The sequence below is a fragment of the Ammodytes marinus genome (genome assembly GCF_949987685.1).
Source record: "Ammodytes marinus genome assembly, chromosome: 5".
NCBI lineage: Eukaryota > Metazoa > Chordata > Actinopteri > Uranoscopiformes > Ammodytidae > Ammodytes > Ammodytes marinus.
The window spans coordinates 3,362,499-3,375,727 of NC_137234.1; the positions used below are offsets into that span (position 1 = coordinate 3,362,499).

Sequence of the window (13,229 nt, forward strand, 5' to 3'; positions counted from 1 at the left end):
AGTTTGAGGACTTTTTTATTCTTCACTCTGAGAATTAAGTAAAAATATAAGAGAATAACCTCGACGGGGTAAAGGAAGACTGCGTTACAGTTTGAAAGATATGAAATTCCGGGAGCGATAACTCCTCAGTATAATGTTTCCCTTTGTAGACGGTCCCTGAGCTCTCGTCTCACAGCCCGCTGCACACAGAGAGACATGTTAGTAGTCCAGCTGAGAGAAGAAATGAGGTTTTGACGAGTTATTGATATCGGGGATTTCTGATCGGTCAATATCTTACCAACTTTACTTCATTCTTTGAACTGAAACCGTCGAGTGCATCGACACTTCGACTTCATTCTCTAAGTGCATAATCTTTCTCTCTCGTCCCTTTTGGTCCTTACGCTCTGCCGTAGAACGGGTCCCGGCTTTTACACAGAAAAAATTAGACGTTTGCCGACGTCGCTGCATTTCTCTTGCACTGAAATCTGCGACCCGTTAGTGTGAAGAAGATATACTCGGCAGACGATATGAAACGATATAAATAATCAAAATTCATATCGTCAGCGGAGTGTGTCTGATGGGGGGGATAGAGTTTAAGACCATGGTTGCGTTCCGAATCGCATGCTTTCTACTATATAGTATGGTAGAAAAAAGATTTAGGATGTCCCGATTCTTGTGGCCAGATTTAGGATGGTTAGAAGTACCCGGATGTCCTACTTCATGCGGCCAAGAGTGTTGGTGTTGAAAACTGCATCCTATTTGGGCGATTCTGACCCACAATCCGGTGCGCACGTGAAGCGACGTAACACCGACGAAGCCTCCATATGAAAACAAACGGGGATGCGACGGATATAAAAGCAAGAGGCAAGATCAAGGCGCAATGTTATGATGAAATAAGAGAGAAAAGTATGTCCCAATAGTATGCCTACTGCATCCTAACTAGATTATTTTTATCGTCGGATGTAGTATGTAGAATAGAAAAAAGAAAGAATATGCGATTCGGAACGTAACCCATATTTTTTTCCTTGGTGAATGCAGAGCTCTTCTATACAACAGTCTGAACCTTTTAACGGACAGAACGATTTGCCGACCGATTAACAACTCTAAAGGATTCTTCACGTCCAAACTTCTAGAGGAACGAACGACCTCGTCCCACCGCGTTCCAGCTCAGTAACCGTGGTGACACCCGGCCCGCGGCAGCATGTGAACTGAAGGCCTCATAGCACAATTGCCAAAATCATATTTACTCTACTTTTACATCTACTTTACCCTACTCTATAACTCTTAAACCTGCAGTGTGTAGAATTTTGGGTTTTATTTCCTAGCAGACTTTGTAGAAAATAATTATAATATCCATAAGTACGTTTAATTTAGTGCATAATAGCCGATTTTTTTTTTAAATGATTATAAAAAAAAAAATGCCGCCATTATGCACTAAATTAAACGTACTTATGGATATTATAATTATTTTCTACAAAGTCTGCTAGGAAATAAAACCCAAAATTCAACACACTGCAGGTTTAAAATATGACTTAGGCAATTATGCTATCAGGCTTAACGAAAAGTAGATGTAGAATAGAATAGATGTAGAGTAGAGTAAATATGATTTAGGCAATTATGCTAAGAGGCTAACGAACTGAAGGCAGTAACACCCATTAACACCCTGCTGTCTGATTAGCTGCTACATCGCCTGTGAACAGCAGGGGGCGCTCTGTGTAGAGTCAAACTCAACTCAAAACCACCATTGGGTTCAACACAAGCTCATCAGTGCAGTCTCCACTCGACCGAAACCGACTATAGCTTTAATAAGACGTGAGGTTAATATGACCTCATCAACACTAGAGTTAAATCGAGAGTTCAGGGCAGCAACACTGGCGCGACACTACCACCATTAAACTCAACTGAACCACCGGTAGGCCCAACACAAACTTATTAGTCCCTTTGACCAATCAGGGCCCTTGCTGCTGGCCGGAGGAGGAGGAGGAAGTGGATGAGGATTGGTCGGTTGTAGTGTGACGTAATCTCTGTGCGTCACCCAGCATCAACACCGCCATCATAAGTTCAGCCGTTACTGTCCGATTACTTTCTCTCTACATCAGCGGGTCCAGTCTCCCTCTGACCAATCGGGGCCCTTGCTGCTGCTGCTGCTGCTGGCCGGATGAGGAAGTGGATGAGGATTGGTCGGTTGTGACGGCGTGTAGCGTGATGTCGTCACTGTGCGTCACCGTGACCCAGGGGTGCAGCAGGATCTGCTCCAGCGTCGGCCTATCACAGGGCTGCTGGCTCAGGCACCAGCCAATCAGCTGCTGGCATTCTGTGACGCAGAGAGAATGTAGTTTAGCACCCGAGCAGTAAGGTATAGGCAAGGCAAGTTTATTTCTATAGCACAATTCAGACACAAGGCCACTCAAAGTGCTTTACAGGGGCAAGATTAGAATACATAAAAACACATTAGAAAACATTTAAAAGCGAATGAAAAGATGCAAATAAAATAAAAATTGCAGGTTAAAATGGAAACAAAAAAAAGTCTTCAGACTCGATTTAAAAGAACTGAGAGTTGCAGCAGACCTCAAGTTCTCTGGGAGTTTGTTCCAGATTGTTGGTGCATAAAATATATGGAGTAAACACAGCCACTGGTTTACAGTTCTGATTCAGATATTAGGGACTTTAAGCAACGACGGTTGAGAGGACGGCTACGGCGGTCGAGTAGAATTTTTAGCATTCGAGAACTTATGTCATCACCTCCTATCGCTGTAGTCATAGCCGTAGTCCGTCTGTTTACAGGCAGAACAGGGTTTTTGACGTTGTGAGCGCTACACCAACTGCAGCAAGTAGCCGGTCTAAGTGTTGCTAGGTGATAGTGGAAGCCGTTGGAATCTTTCCCTGGCGCCGTAGCTGTCGCTAAAACACCGCTGCTTAAAGTCCCTATTTTAATTTTTTACGGATATCATAATATTTATACTTTTAGTTTTTTTGCTGACATTCTTTGAGGAAAACATGAAGAGGCGGTGAAGGAGACACTTTGACAGGAACATAACCAGCCACCAAAATACCAATAATTGTCCCGACTGATTAATCGGTCGTCTCTACACTGGAGCATAAAGAAAGACTGATCTTCAAAGAACTGAACTAAAAACTGCATGGAAGTTGATCATTGAAACTGTTGTGTCTATTGTGGGTTTTTTTATGACACTGATAACTGTTTTATTACCCATTTATTCCCTTTTAACACTGTTGGAGAGAAACAGCATTTAGTTTCATTTTTGTATGAAAGTACAATAAAGGAAAACTTGAATCTAAAACCAAATCTGATTTTTTTTTTTTTTTTTTTTAACCTTTATTTATACAGGTAAATCCCATTGAGACCGAAAGACTCTTTTGCAAGGAAGACCTGTTTTCCTTTCCCACGTTACCATTCACACACACATTCATACACCGATAGCAGGCTAACTATCGACATTCACACGAGGCAAGGTGGGTGAAGTGTCTCGCCCAAGGACACAAGGATCGAACCTCCAACCCTTTGATCATCGGCCCACCTGCTCTACCAACTGAGCCACATAGATGATAGATCAAGGTGAAGACTCGAGCTGACCTGAGGATGTTTTGCGCCTGTAGTAGAGCTTTCCTCGGAGTATCTCGTGGTCCTGCTCAAAGGGAATGTCTCCACACACCATGTCATACAGCAGGACGCCTAGCGACCACACCGTCGCACTGCGCCCATGGTAACGCTGAGACCGGATCCACTCCGGAGGGCTGTACACACGGGTACCTGAGGGAGGGGGGGGGTTGATAGGTTGGACAGCGCAAGTTAAATAAGTAACATTTATTTATATAGCGCTTTTCACAGACAGGGTAACAAAGTGCTTAGAGAATAAAAGCAGAGTAAAAAAAAAAACTTCTAAGAACAAAATGAATAAAGTAAATAAATAAAAAATAAATAAAAACACACAACAGATAAAATAAGCAAAATATAAAAGACAGAAGTTACCCAAATGCCTAAACAAGTGAGTCATCAATGATCCACAAACTTTACTGCTCAGTGAAAGACTTGTGGTCAGACTCTAGGGCTGGCCCAACTGCCATTTTTCAGGCTTCGAATATTCGTTGGTTTTTCCGAGCCAATATTCGAATATTCGTTCCAGAAAAACACACCATCAAAAACAACATTAAAAAAATTTTAAAAAAAGAAATTAAAAAAAAAGCGTTAATAATCCCTATATACTCCCTGGAACCGATTTTGACAGTATCTGCATATTTTGTTGAAGATGTACGCGCTCGGAGGTGAAGTAATGGATGCGCTATGACACTTAGTGATGTAATATCCTCCTAAATGAGCAATACTACTACTACTACTACTACAATATTACTAACTTTTATATCCAAATATAAAATTATTTGATGACATTATATTGCAGTACCAGCTTCTTGCAAAAAAAAATGTTGAAAAAAAAAAAAAAAAAAAACGAAGCTCCGAATACTAATTTCCCGAACGAGTATTCGAATAATTCGGGCCAGCCCTATCAGACTCACCATCAAACTCGGTGTAGGCCGTGTCTCTGAGCAGCGCCGCAGAGCCAAAGTCTATGAGCTTGACGTGTCCGGTGCGCGGCTCCACCAGCAGGTTCTCGTCCTTAATGTCTCTGTGCACCACGCCACAGCTGTAGCAGTGCGCCACCGCCTGCAGCACCTGGGAGGAGAAGGAGAATTTTAAACAAAATGTGTCATTTAAACCTGCAGTGTGTAGAATTTTTGGTTTTATTTTCTAGCAGATTTTGTAGAAAATAATTATAATATCCATAAGTACATTTAATTTAGTGCATAATAGCTGAATTTTTTTTTTTAATTATTATTTTTTTCCCTTTAGAAAGGGTCTCGTATATGTCCATATTTCTGCATATTTTGGACCAAGGCCTAGTGCCGCCATCTTGAAAGTATCATAGTTGGGAATGTAATTCACGACTCTTAAGGACACTGTACAATCAGACAAATATACAGTACAATCAATGGAGGCGATAGATAGATAGATAGATAGATAGATAGATAGATAGATAGATAGATAGATAGATAGATAGATAGATAGATAGATAGATAGATAGATAGATAGATAGATAGATAGATAGATAGATAGATAGATAGATAGATAGATAGATAGATAGATAGATAGATAGATAGAATCACCTGCAGGAAGATGTCGCGGGCTGCGGCCTCTGTCAGGGCTCCCCTCTCGGTGATGTAATCAAACAGATCCTGTACGGGCTCCGGTCGCTCCATGACCAGCAGCCAGCCGTCAGCGCGCTCCCACCAGTCCCACAGTCTCGCCACGCCCCTGAACGCACCGCCACACACCTTCTGCAGCAGCACGATCTCCAGGGGGACCGCTACCCCACACTGAGAGAGGGACACAGAAGATTTAACATTAGGGAAACATTTAGAATACAATACTTTATGGTCATTATAAAATGTAAAACGAGATTAAAATTTCAATGCCAACATTTGTTAAAAAAAAAAACAGACAGACAGAGGAACACACAGAAGATTTAACATCAATAATAATTCATTTTATTTAAAAAGGCGCCTTTCTCTGCACTCAAGGACACCGTACAGACATTTAAAAACGTTTAAGAAGCAGTAGTGAGCGATAACACTGGGGAACATTTCAGAGCCAACATTTGTTAGTTTCAGCTCCGGAATGTTGAACAGCAATGCTGGAGCCGATTGTTGTCAAAATCAGTGAATATCAACTAGCGATCTGCTACCTGTCCGTACTGTGTGAGCGCTGAGCAAAAATCCAGTGTTAAAGGGGCACTGTGTAATGTGACATCATCAAGAAAGTTCTAGAAAGTTCTAGAATGCAACACTCTCTGGGTAACCCCACCCATTTTGAATAAAAAAACAGAAGCTACAGTGGCCTTCAAGGACAAGAACAATTCTAAATTTTAAACAATGCACTTGATGACATTCCAAAAACATGGATTCCTCCATACGACTTGCCTGCTCAATGTACAAAATGTAATATTAATATTTGTAATTTTCCGCTCAGGAGGATAATTCAGATTATTGGCAGAGGTGATTTTACATCAATGAGGACATATTTATGAATGAGGATATTGATGTTAGCTAATGAATTACTTAAAATGTTACACAGTGTCCCTTTAAAAAAAACAGCCTAGGCTCTGTCAACTGGTCTGTAAACAAAGGGGGCTCATCGCCGTAGCTAGTAACATGCCTGTTTACTAGGCTGTATATTAACACTGGATTTTTTTTTTTCAGTGATTTTGACAAGCAATCTATTCTCTCCGACAGAAAACTGTTATTTTACAGTGAAACATGGCGGTTAACTCACCAGCGATCCCCACTCAGTCACTCTGTCCCTGCACACATGCTTCACGGCCACCTGCACACAGACACAGACACACCATTAACACAGTGACACAACACAAAAGGCTAAAAACAATTATCCCTGCGTTACAAATCACATACTTTTCCCCTTTACTATACTACATACTAAAAAAATGCTGGTTTCTATACTTCAAAAAGCAATTGGATGTATTAGGGTTAGTCTGGTATTTTTGGCATACTTTATTTGACATGCATGAAATGGGACATCCTTATTCTGGCATACTTGATAGTATGGAAGTGTATGGGTATTGGAACACAGGGTATGTCTCCAAAAAACAAATAAACTGCAGATATAACGAAAAAATGGTATTGTTTAGCATTTGAATGTTTTTCATTCGTTTATAAATTTGCAGATTTTCCAACAGTTTTATGATGTCATGAAAATGATTATAAAAAGTAAAAACACGTCGTCATTCATCCCTTTTCTTTGTGAAAACAAAGGGCACCTGGCAGGAGGGACTGTGGTGATTCAAGCTTCACCGGCTACACAACTGAACTGAGTAACACAGGACTTTCAACTGCTTTCAAAATAAAAGCACAAAGTAAAATCATAACCAAGCTCAGGTTGGGTATACAGCAGATCTCCTCATTTTCATAGTTGAGTAGAGTGAAGGCCTTTGCACACCGGGCGCGACGCGAATAAACGCAACGTAAAGGCGAATGTTTTGAAATGTGAATTGTGTCGCATCTCACCTTAAGAAGCGACGTCCCAGAAAAATCAAACTCAGTTCGAAAAAATAAAAAAACACAAATTTGCGGGGCGAAATGACGGCGCTGGTGTGGAAGCTTGTATTGACTCTGTATACGTTCGGTAATTAACGGATTAATCGCACGAAATGAAACGCTCCTAGTGTGCAAAGGCCTTAAAAAGTACAAATAAAAAGACGTAACTTTAAATATCACCATAACTAGCTACGGTGATTATGAAAGATGCTCACGTGATTTCTAAACATTGTAATTACTAGAACATTTTGTGTTCACCGACTTTGGTAACTTTATTGAATCTGTTATAATTCGCACATTCTACATTCAGGGCAGGCAATGCTGTGTTGTGGTCAATTAGTTTGTATCTCTTTCTACATGACTTAATTTAAACCTGCAGTGTGTAGAATTTTGGGTTTTATTTCCTAGCAGATTTTGTAGAAAGTAATTATAATATCCATAAGTACATTTAATTTAGTGCATAATAGCTGAAAAAAATGTTTTGAATTATTTTTTTTTCCCCTTAGAAAGGATCTCATATATGTCCATATTTCTGCATATTTTGGACCAAGGCCTTGTGCCGCCATCTTGAAAGTGTCATAGTTGGAATGTCATCAGGTGCATTGTTTAAAATGTAGAATTGTTCTTGTCCTTGAAGGCCACTGTTATTATTCTAAAGGGGTGGGGTTATCCAGGGAGTGTTGCATTCTAGAACTTTGTAGAACTTTCTTGATGATGTCATATTACACACTGCACCTTTAATTCTGTTTTAATGTGTGAAAGTGTGTATGCTGCTCCTGGATGTGAGCATTTCCCTCAGGATAAATAAAGTATCATTCTATCGGTGTGGGCAGAAAAAAAGACAAAGCAAGTCCTTTGAATGTGTAAACCTACTTGGCCATAAAAAAAATACTTGTAAAAAAAATTAATAAACACTAAACAGCTGCTGTTTACAAGGTCAGGAACAATATTTTTAAGTCCTAGTAGATAGAAAGGTTTTTTTTTTTTATTATTATTATTTTTATTTATGTTTTGTATGTTGTGATGGTGCAGGTGTCTGTATAAAATAAATAAAAATAAAAATAAAAAAGGGGAAAAACTTCAATAAATATATTGTGTGGGGGAAAAAATTGTTTTATTTTTATTTATTTTTTTAAACCACGAACCGGAAACCCCCACTGCTCGCATATTGTAACTTGACAGCGGCCATGCCATGTGTTTGGAACCAAAACAAAGCAGCTTCTTCCCCGCACTTACCGGCGTCCCGTCGGCCAGACGAACAGCAGAGTACACGGTGCCAAACCCTCCGCTGCCCAGCACCGAATCCAATCGGTACAGCTTCTCAAACGAAGGCTTCTCCGACTTGGCTGAAAAAATGCGAAAAAACCGACACAATTAGGACTTTTTTTTTGCCATTTTGTCCTGTGTTGCGCCAAAATCTGTGACCCCCCCCCCTAACAAATAAATAATCGTTCGTTTCCTCAATCGTTCGTGTTTGTTTTTAAGCTTAAATTTTATAATTCACTTTTAATATCATGGTTTTGAATAAAAACAGTGCCTAAATGGACGTAAAAATATTCAAAACATAGCTGAATTTCAAACGAGCACATATTCAAAACGCCCTCAGTGACCCCTGTTGTTCTAGTGCCAGCCGTTTAAAAATGGTGGACTCTAGATAGCAACATCACGTCCACCAAAAACTATACACACTATTTGAACGATTTTAAGCGACTACAGCTGAAATAAACAAATACAAATGTTTCAACTGAATATATAGACATTTAATTAGGGGATTACTACATGTTTTGGCTTTTAAAATGGCCCCAGACGATGTCATTTAAAAAGGTCATGCAGCCGTTGCCATCCACTACCAAAATAAATAGATTGAAAACGTGCAAACACAAACATTTCAAACAATAATTCTATTCGATTGAAGTTTAAAAATCAACATATTTAGCCTTCCAAGTGAAGCTATGATGCTGAAGGTGCTACCGGTTGTGAAACTATGATGACAATTGTTTTGGTTTGATTTCATATGCTTTTTTAAATAAAAAGTTGACGTTATAAAAGGCTAGAAAATAACCGTTGGCGTCTCTAGTCTAATTTTCGAAATCTAACGGATCACATAATTCGGCGTAACACCTGTACACGTTTAACACGATATTGTGTGATCAGTTCGATTATGTGACCTGATAATACATGTTATTTCTGGTATATTAAGGTTTTTAAGAGAGTTTTAATTGGTCCAGTTGTGTTAAGGTGAAGAGAAAATAGGCAGAAATCATCAGTTAACGGGACACAGTTTACATGGCAACGCTGGGATGTAACCGTTACCTTGCTGCAGTTTCGCCGGTAGGTCCACGCCGGGCGACATGTGGGAGAGCGAGCCCAGCTTAGAAAGCAGCATGGTGTCCCACAACAACAATAAAAACGACAAGACACTGGCGAAACACCCTCGTAATAAATCCCAAATGGCTACAGTATCCTCGGCCCTCGTGTCACGGGCGAAATAAAGCCGAAACACGGTGAAAATTCATCTCGAGTCCGTTCATTTACGTTGCAGAAAAAATCGGTAGCCAATATTCACTAGTGAATCCAACCGCGCCACTCTGCCTCCCGCTCCGCCGCTGCCAATATTTACAACGGTCAGATAGATCCCTCCGCCTGGACATTAAATAACACGACAGACAAATGCCCCTTAGTACGCAAGCTTACACACTTGGATAAACAGTGTTATGTGCCGAGTAATATCGATTCACTGTGAATTTTAAAATAGTGAAAACAATAGCCATAAACCAATGAGAAATCATGCGGACTAGTTTAACGTAGTAGGACAGGCGCAGTTATCTGGGAGTGCTGCGGCTCATCACAGGGAAAGGTAAAATAAGCCTATATAATTTTCTTTTTAAATGGCAGTAGGCTAAAAAGGTAATTAAACTCATACGATATGGAATTTTTAATGACAGTTCCTTGCGTGATAATTCATGTAACAATGTATATTTATTTTCTATTCCATTTGATATATTTTATTGCTTATTAACTTTACCTTGCTGTCCTATAATCGTCTGTCTATTTATTCATCTGTGCGTTTTGACCTAGGCTATACTATCTGTGCGTTTTGACACGTAACATTTTGGATGTTGTAAGCTGCAAATTAATTTAACAGTTTTTGCTTTCAATAAAGTTGTCCAATCTAACACACAAACACACACACACACACACACACACACACACACACATACACACACGCACGCACACACAATTGCATAAATAAAAACATTAAAGATATCAATAAAATAAAGTTTTAAAAGATACACCTACTCATAGTAAATAGAAAAATCTGTGTGTTTTCTTCTGTTTTAATATGATTAAGTGAAACGGGACCTGAACATCACTCAACATGGTTATTATGTAAATGCTGATTCTTCAGTCCATCCATCAGTCTGACTCAGGCTGAAATCACATTAATTGAAGTAGTGCATCTCTTCTTGAATGGCCTTGTGTCTGAATTCTGCTATTTAAATAAACTTGCCTTTCCTTCAGCAGTTATTTATAGGGTCATTGTGTGAAATGCAAGGGCACTATGCAGATATTTACGTTCAAAGCTACAAGGAACTTTTTTAATATTTCTGAAACAGTCTAATTTTTACTTAAATAAATAAATAAGAGAGAAAAAATAAATAGGCTACAAGAAAAAAAAAAAAAATGAAAGATAATAAAAAAACTTCTTTTATTGTTCCGTTGCCGAGTTCATGAGCGTATAGCAACACCTGCAGTGGTGTTGACCAATCAAAACAGCAGCAGTCACATGATCGGCTGTGTTACTGCCCCACTGAGCCCAGATCTAGGTCAGCCTTCACACACACACGCACACGCACACACACACACACACACACACACACACACACACACACACACACACACACACACACACACACACACACTGTAACTTAATGTAAAGAGACAGAGCGACTGAGAAAAACAGGTTTAAAAAGACACAAACAACCAGCTGTTGTTCTGTGGAGACAAAACATCTTGGAGCCGACCCGTGTGACATCACATGGACTCACACACATTCATATAACAGAAAAATCAGTGAGAAAAACATACAACAGCATTAATTAAAGGTGAAGTCAGTGATTCTGGAGAACGCATGTTGTTTAAATTTTTTTTTGTCGAAATCAGTGAATGTCTCCATCTGCTGTGTGTGTGTGTGTGTGTGTGTGTGTGTGTGTGTGTGTGTGTGTGTGTGTGTGTGTGTGTGTGTGCAATGAAAAATAATCCAGTGTTGATTCACAGGCTAGGCTCTTTAAACAGGCATGTTGCTACAGTGGCCCCCCTTTGTTTGAATAGCATTTGTTTACATACCAGTTTACAGAGCCTTATCGACACTTATTTTCTCAGCGCACAGGTAGCGAATCATGAAGAGATATTCACAGATTTTTTTTTTTTTTAATATATAGGCTATATTTTTTTGGCATTTTTTTTATGCTTTATTGATAGTGTAGAGACAGAGTTGAAATGGGGCAGAGAGGGGAGTGACATGCAGAGAACGACCGCGGGCTGGAATCGAACCCGGGTCCGCTGCTGGCCGAGGCCCATGGGGGGGGACGCCCTACCAACTGAGCTAAGGACGCCCCCTATATTCACTGATTTAGACAAAAAGTGATTTTAATTGAAAAAAAAACGCACAGCAGTTCAATTTGTCCATTCTGTGCTGAGAAACATGGCGGTTCAACATGGCGGCCTCAGCGCCCCGCTCCTTTGACTTACAAGCCATTATACAGAAAACAAAACATATACTTATGAATATTAAATTCAATTTCTACCAAGTCTTATCTGGAAAAAACGCCAAGTCCCTTTGCACCTTATCAAAATGTGTCTCAGCACAGAAAATTCACTGTAGTTCATTTTGCTTATTGGTCGTTTAAAGGTGCACCGAGGAACGTTCAGTTTGTGTTAATTCTAGCGTCCCCCTTTGGACCAAAAGCGGTAGTGTTTTTACCACGCCAGCTGTTGTTCCTGGGTGAGCGTATACCCATGACAAAGGCCTTAAAAAAGTATATATAAAAATAGCATTCTTCTTTGCACTGATGGTGTCGTTTGCTGTTACATGTTATTCATGATCATCAGAGGAAAAAATTAGACTGTTTATGAAATATCAAAAGTTCCTCGTAGCACCTTTAAACCTGCAGTGTGTAGAATTTTGGGTTTTATTTCCTAGCAGATTTTGTAGAAAATAATTATAATATCCATAAGTAGGTTTAATTTAATGCAGAATAGCTGAAATTTCTTTTTAGAATTATTATTTTTTCCCTTAGAAAGGGTCTCATATATGTCCATATTTCTCCATACCTTGGACCAAGGCCAGTCGCCGCCATTTTGGAAGTGTCATAGTTGGAATGTCATCAGGTGCATTGTTTAAAATTTAGAATTGTTCTTGTCCTTGAAGGCCACTGTAGCTTCTGTTATTATTCGAAAGGGTTGGGGTTACCCAGGGAGCGTTGCATTCTAGAACTTTGTAGAACTTTCTTGATGATGTCATATTACACACTGCACCTTTAAACTGTCTACAGCACAATAAGGAAATAGCGAAAAATCTGTGTTTGTGTGTGTGGTTGAACCGATCATTTACGATTGCAGCAGCAGCAGCAGAGTTGACCTAATGTCCACACATGTTGCCTCACGTCGTTTGTTCTCCTCTATGTTTAGCCGCGTCTATTTTAAAACCTGTGAAACAACTGATCCTCCTTGGAGAGCTGAAACTGCCCTCGTGTCAGTGTCTCTCTCTCTCTCTCTCTCTCAAGCCATACACACTTCAGGGACTATTGGAAACTGTTCAACGCTCTCTCTGTCTGTCTCTCTCTCTCTCTGTCTCTCTCTCACTCCTTCACTCATTCACTCACTTACACACTTACACACTCACTCACTCACTCACTCACTCACTCACTCACTCACTCACTCACTCACTCACTCACACCCACACACACTCACTCACTCACTCACTCACTCACTCTCTCCCTCTCTCTCTCTGTCTCTCTCTCTCTCTCCCTCTCTCTCATTCTCTCTCTGTCTCTCTCTCTATCTCTCTCCCTCTCGTGCCTTTTCCCATTGAGGACACTTCACACTGTCAAAGGAGAATAGTA

At 40.0% G+C, this 13,229-nt stretch overlaps 1 protein-coding gene across 1 annotated transcript; it reads right to left on the reverse strand.

The window, feature by feature from the left end:
- Positions 1-2,069: 2,069 nt before the first annotated feature.
- On the reverse strand, positions 2,070-9,490 carry LOC307251154 (serine/threonine-protein kinase pim-3-like; the record flags this gene model as incomplete). Its single annotated transcript, XM_080028475.1, has 7 exons — positions 2,070-2,293; positions 3,575-3,751; positions 4,513-4,669; positions 5,161-5,370; positions 6,326-6,376; positions 8,341-8,450; positions 9,418-9,490. The coding sequence occupies 7 exons, from the start codon at positions 9,488-9,490 to the stop codon at positions 2,070-2,072; spliced, it is 1,002 nt and encodes a 333-aa protein (XP_079884601.1).
- Between the last annotated feature and the right edge of the window lie 3,739 nt (positions 9,491-13,229).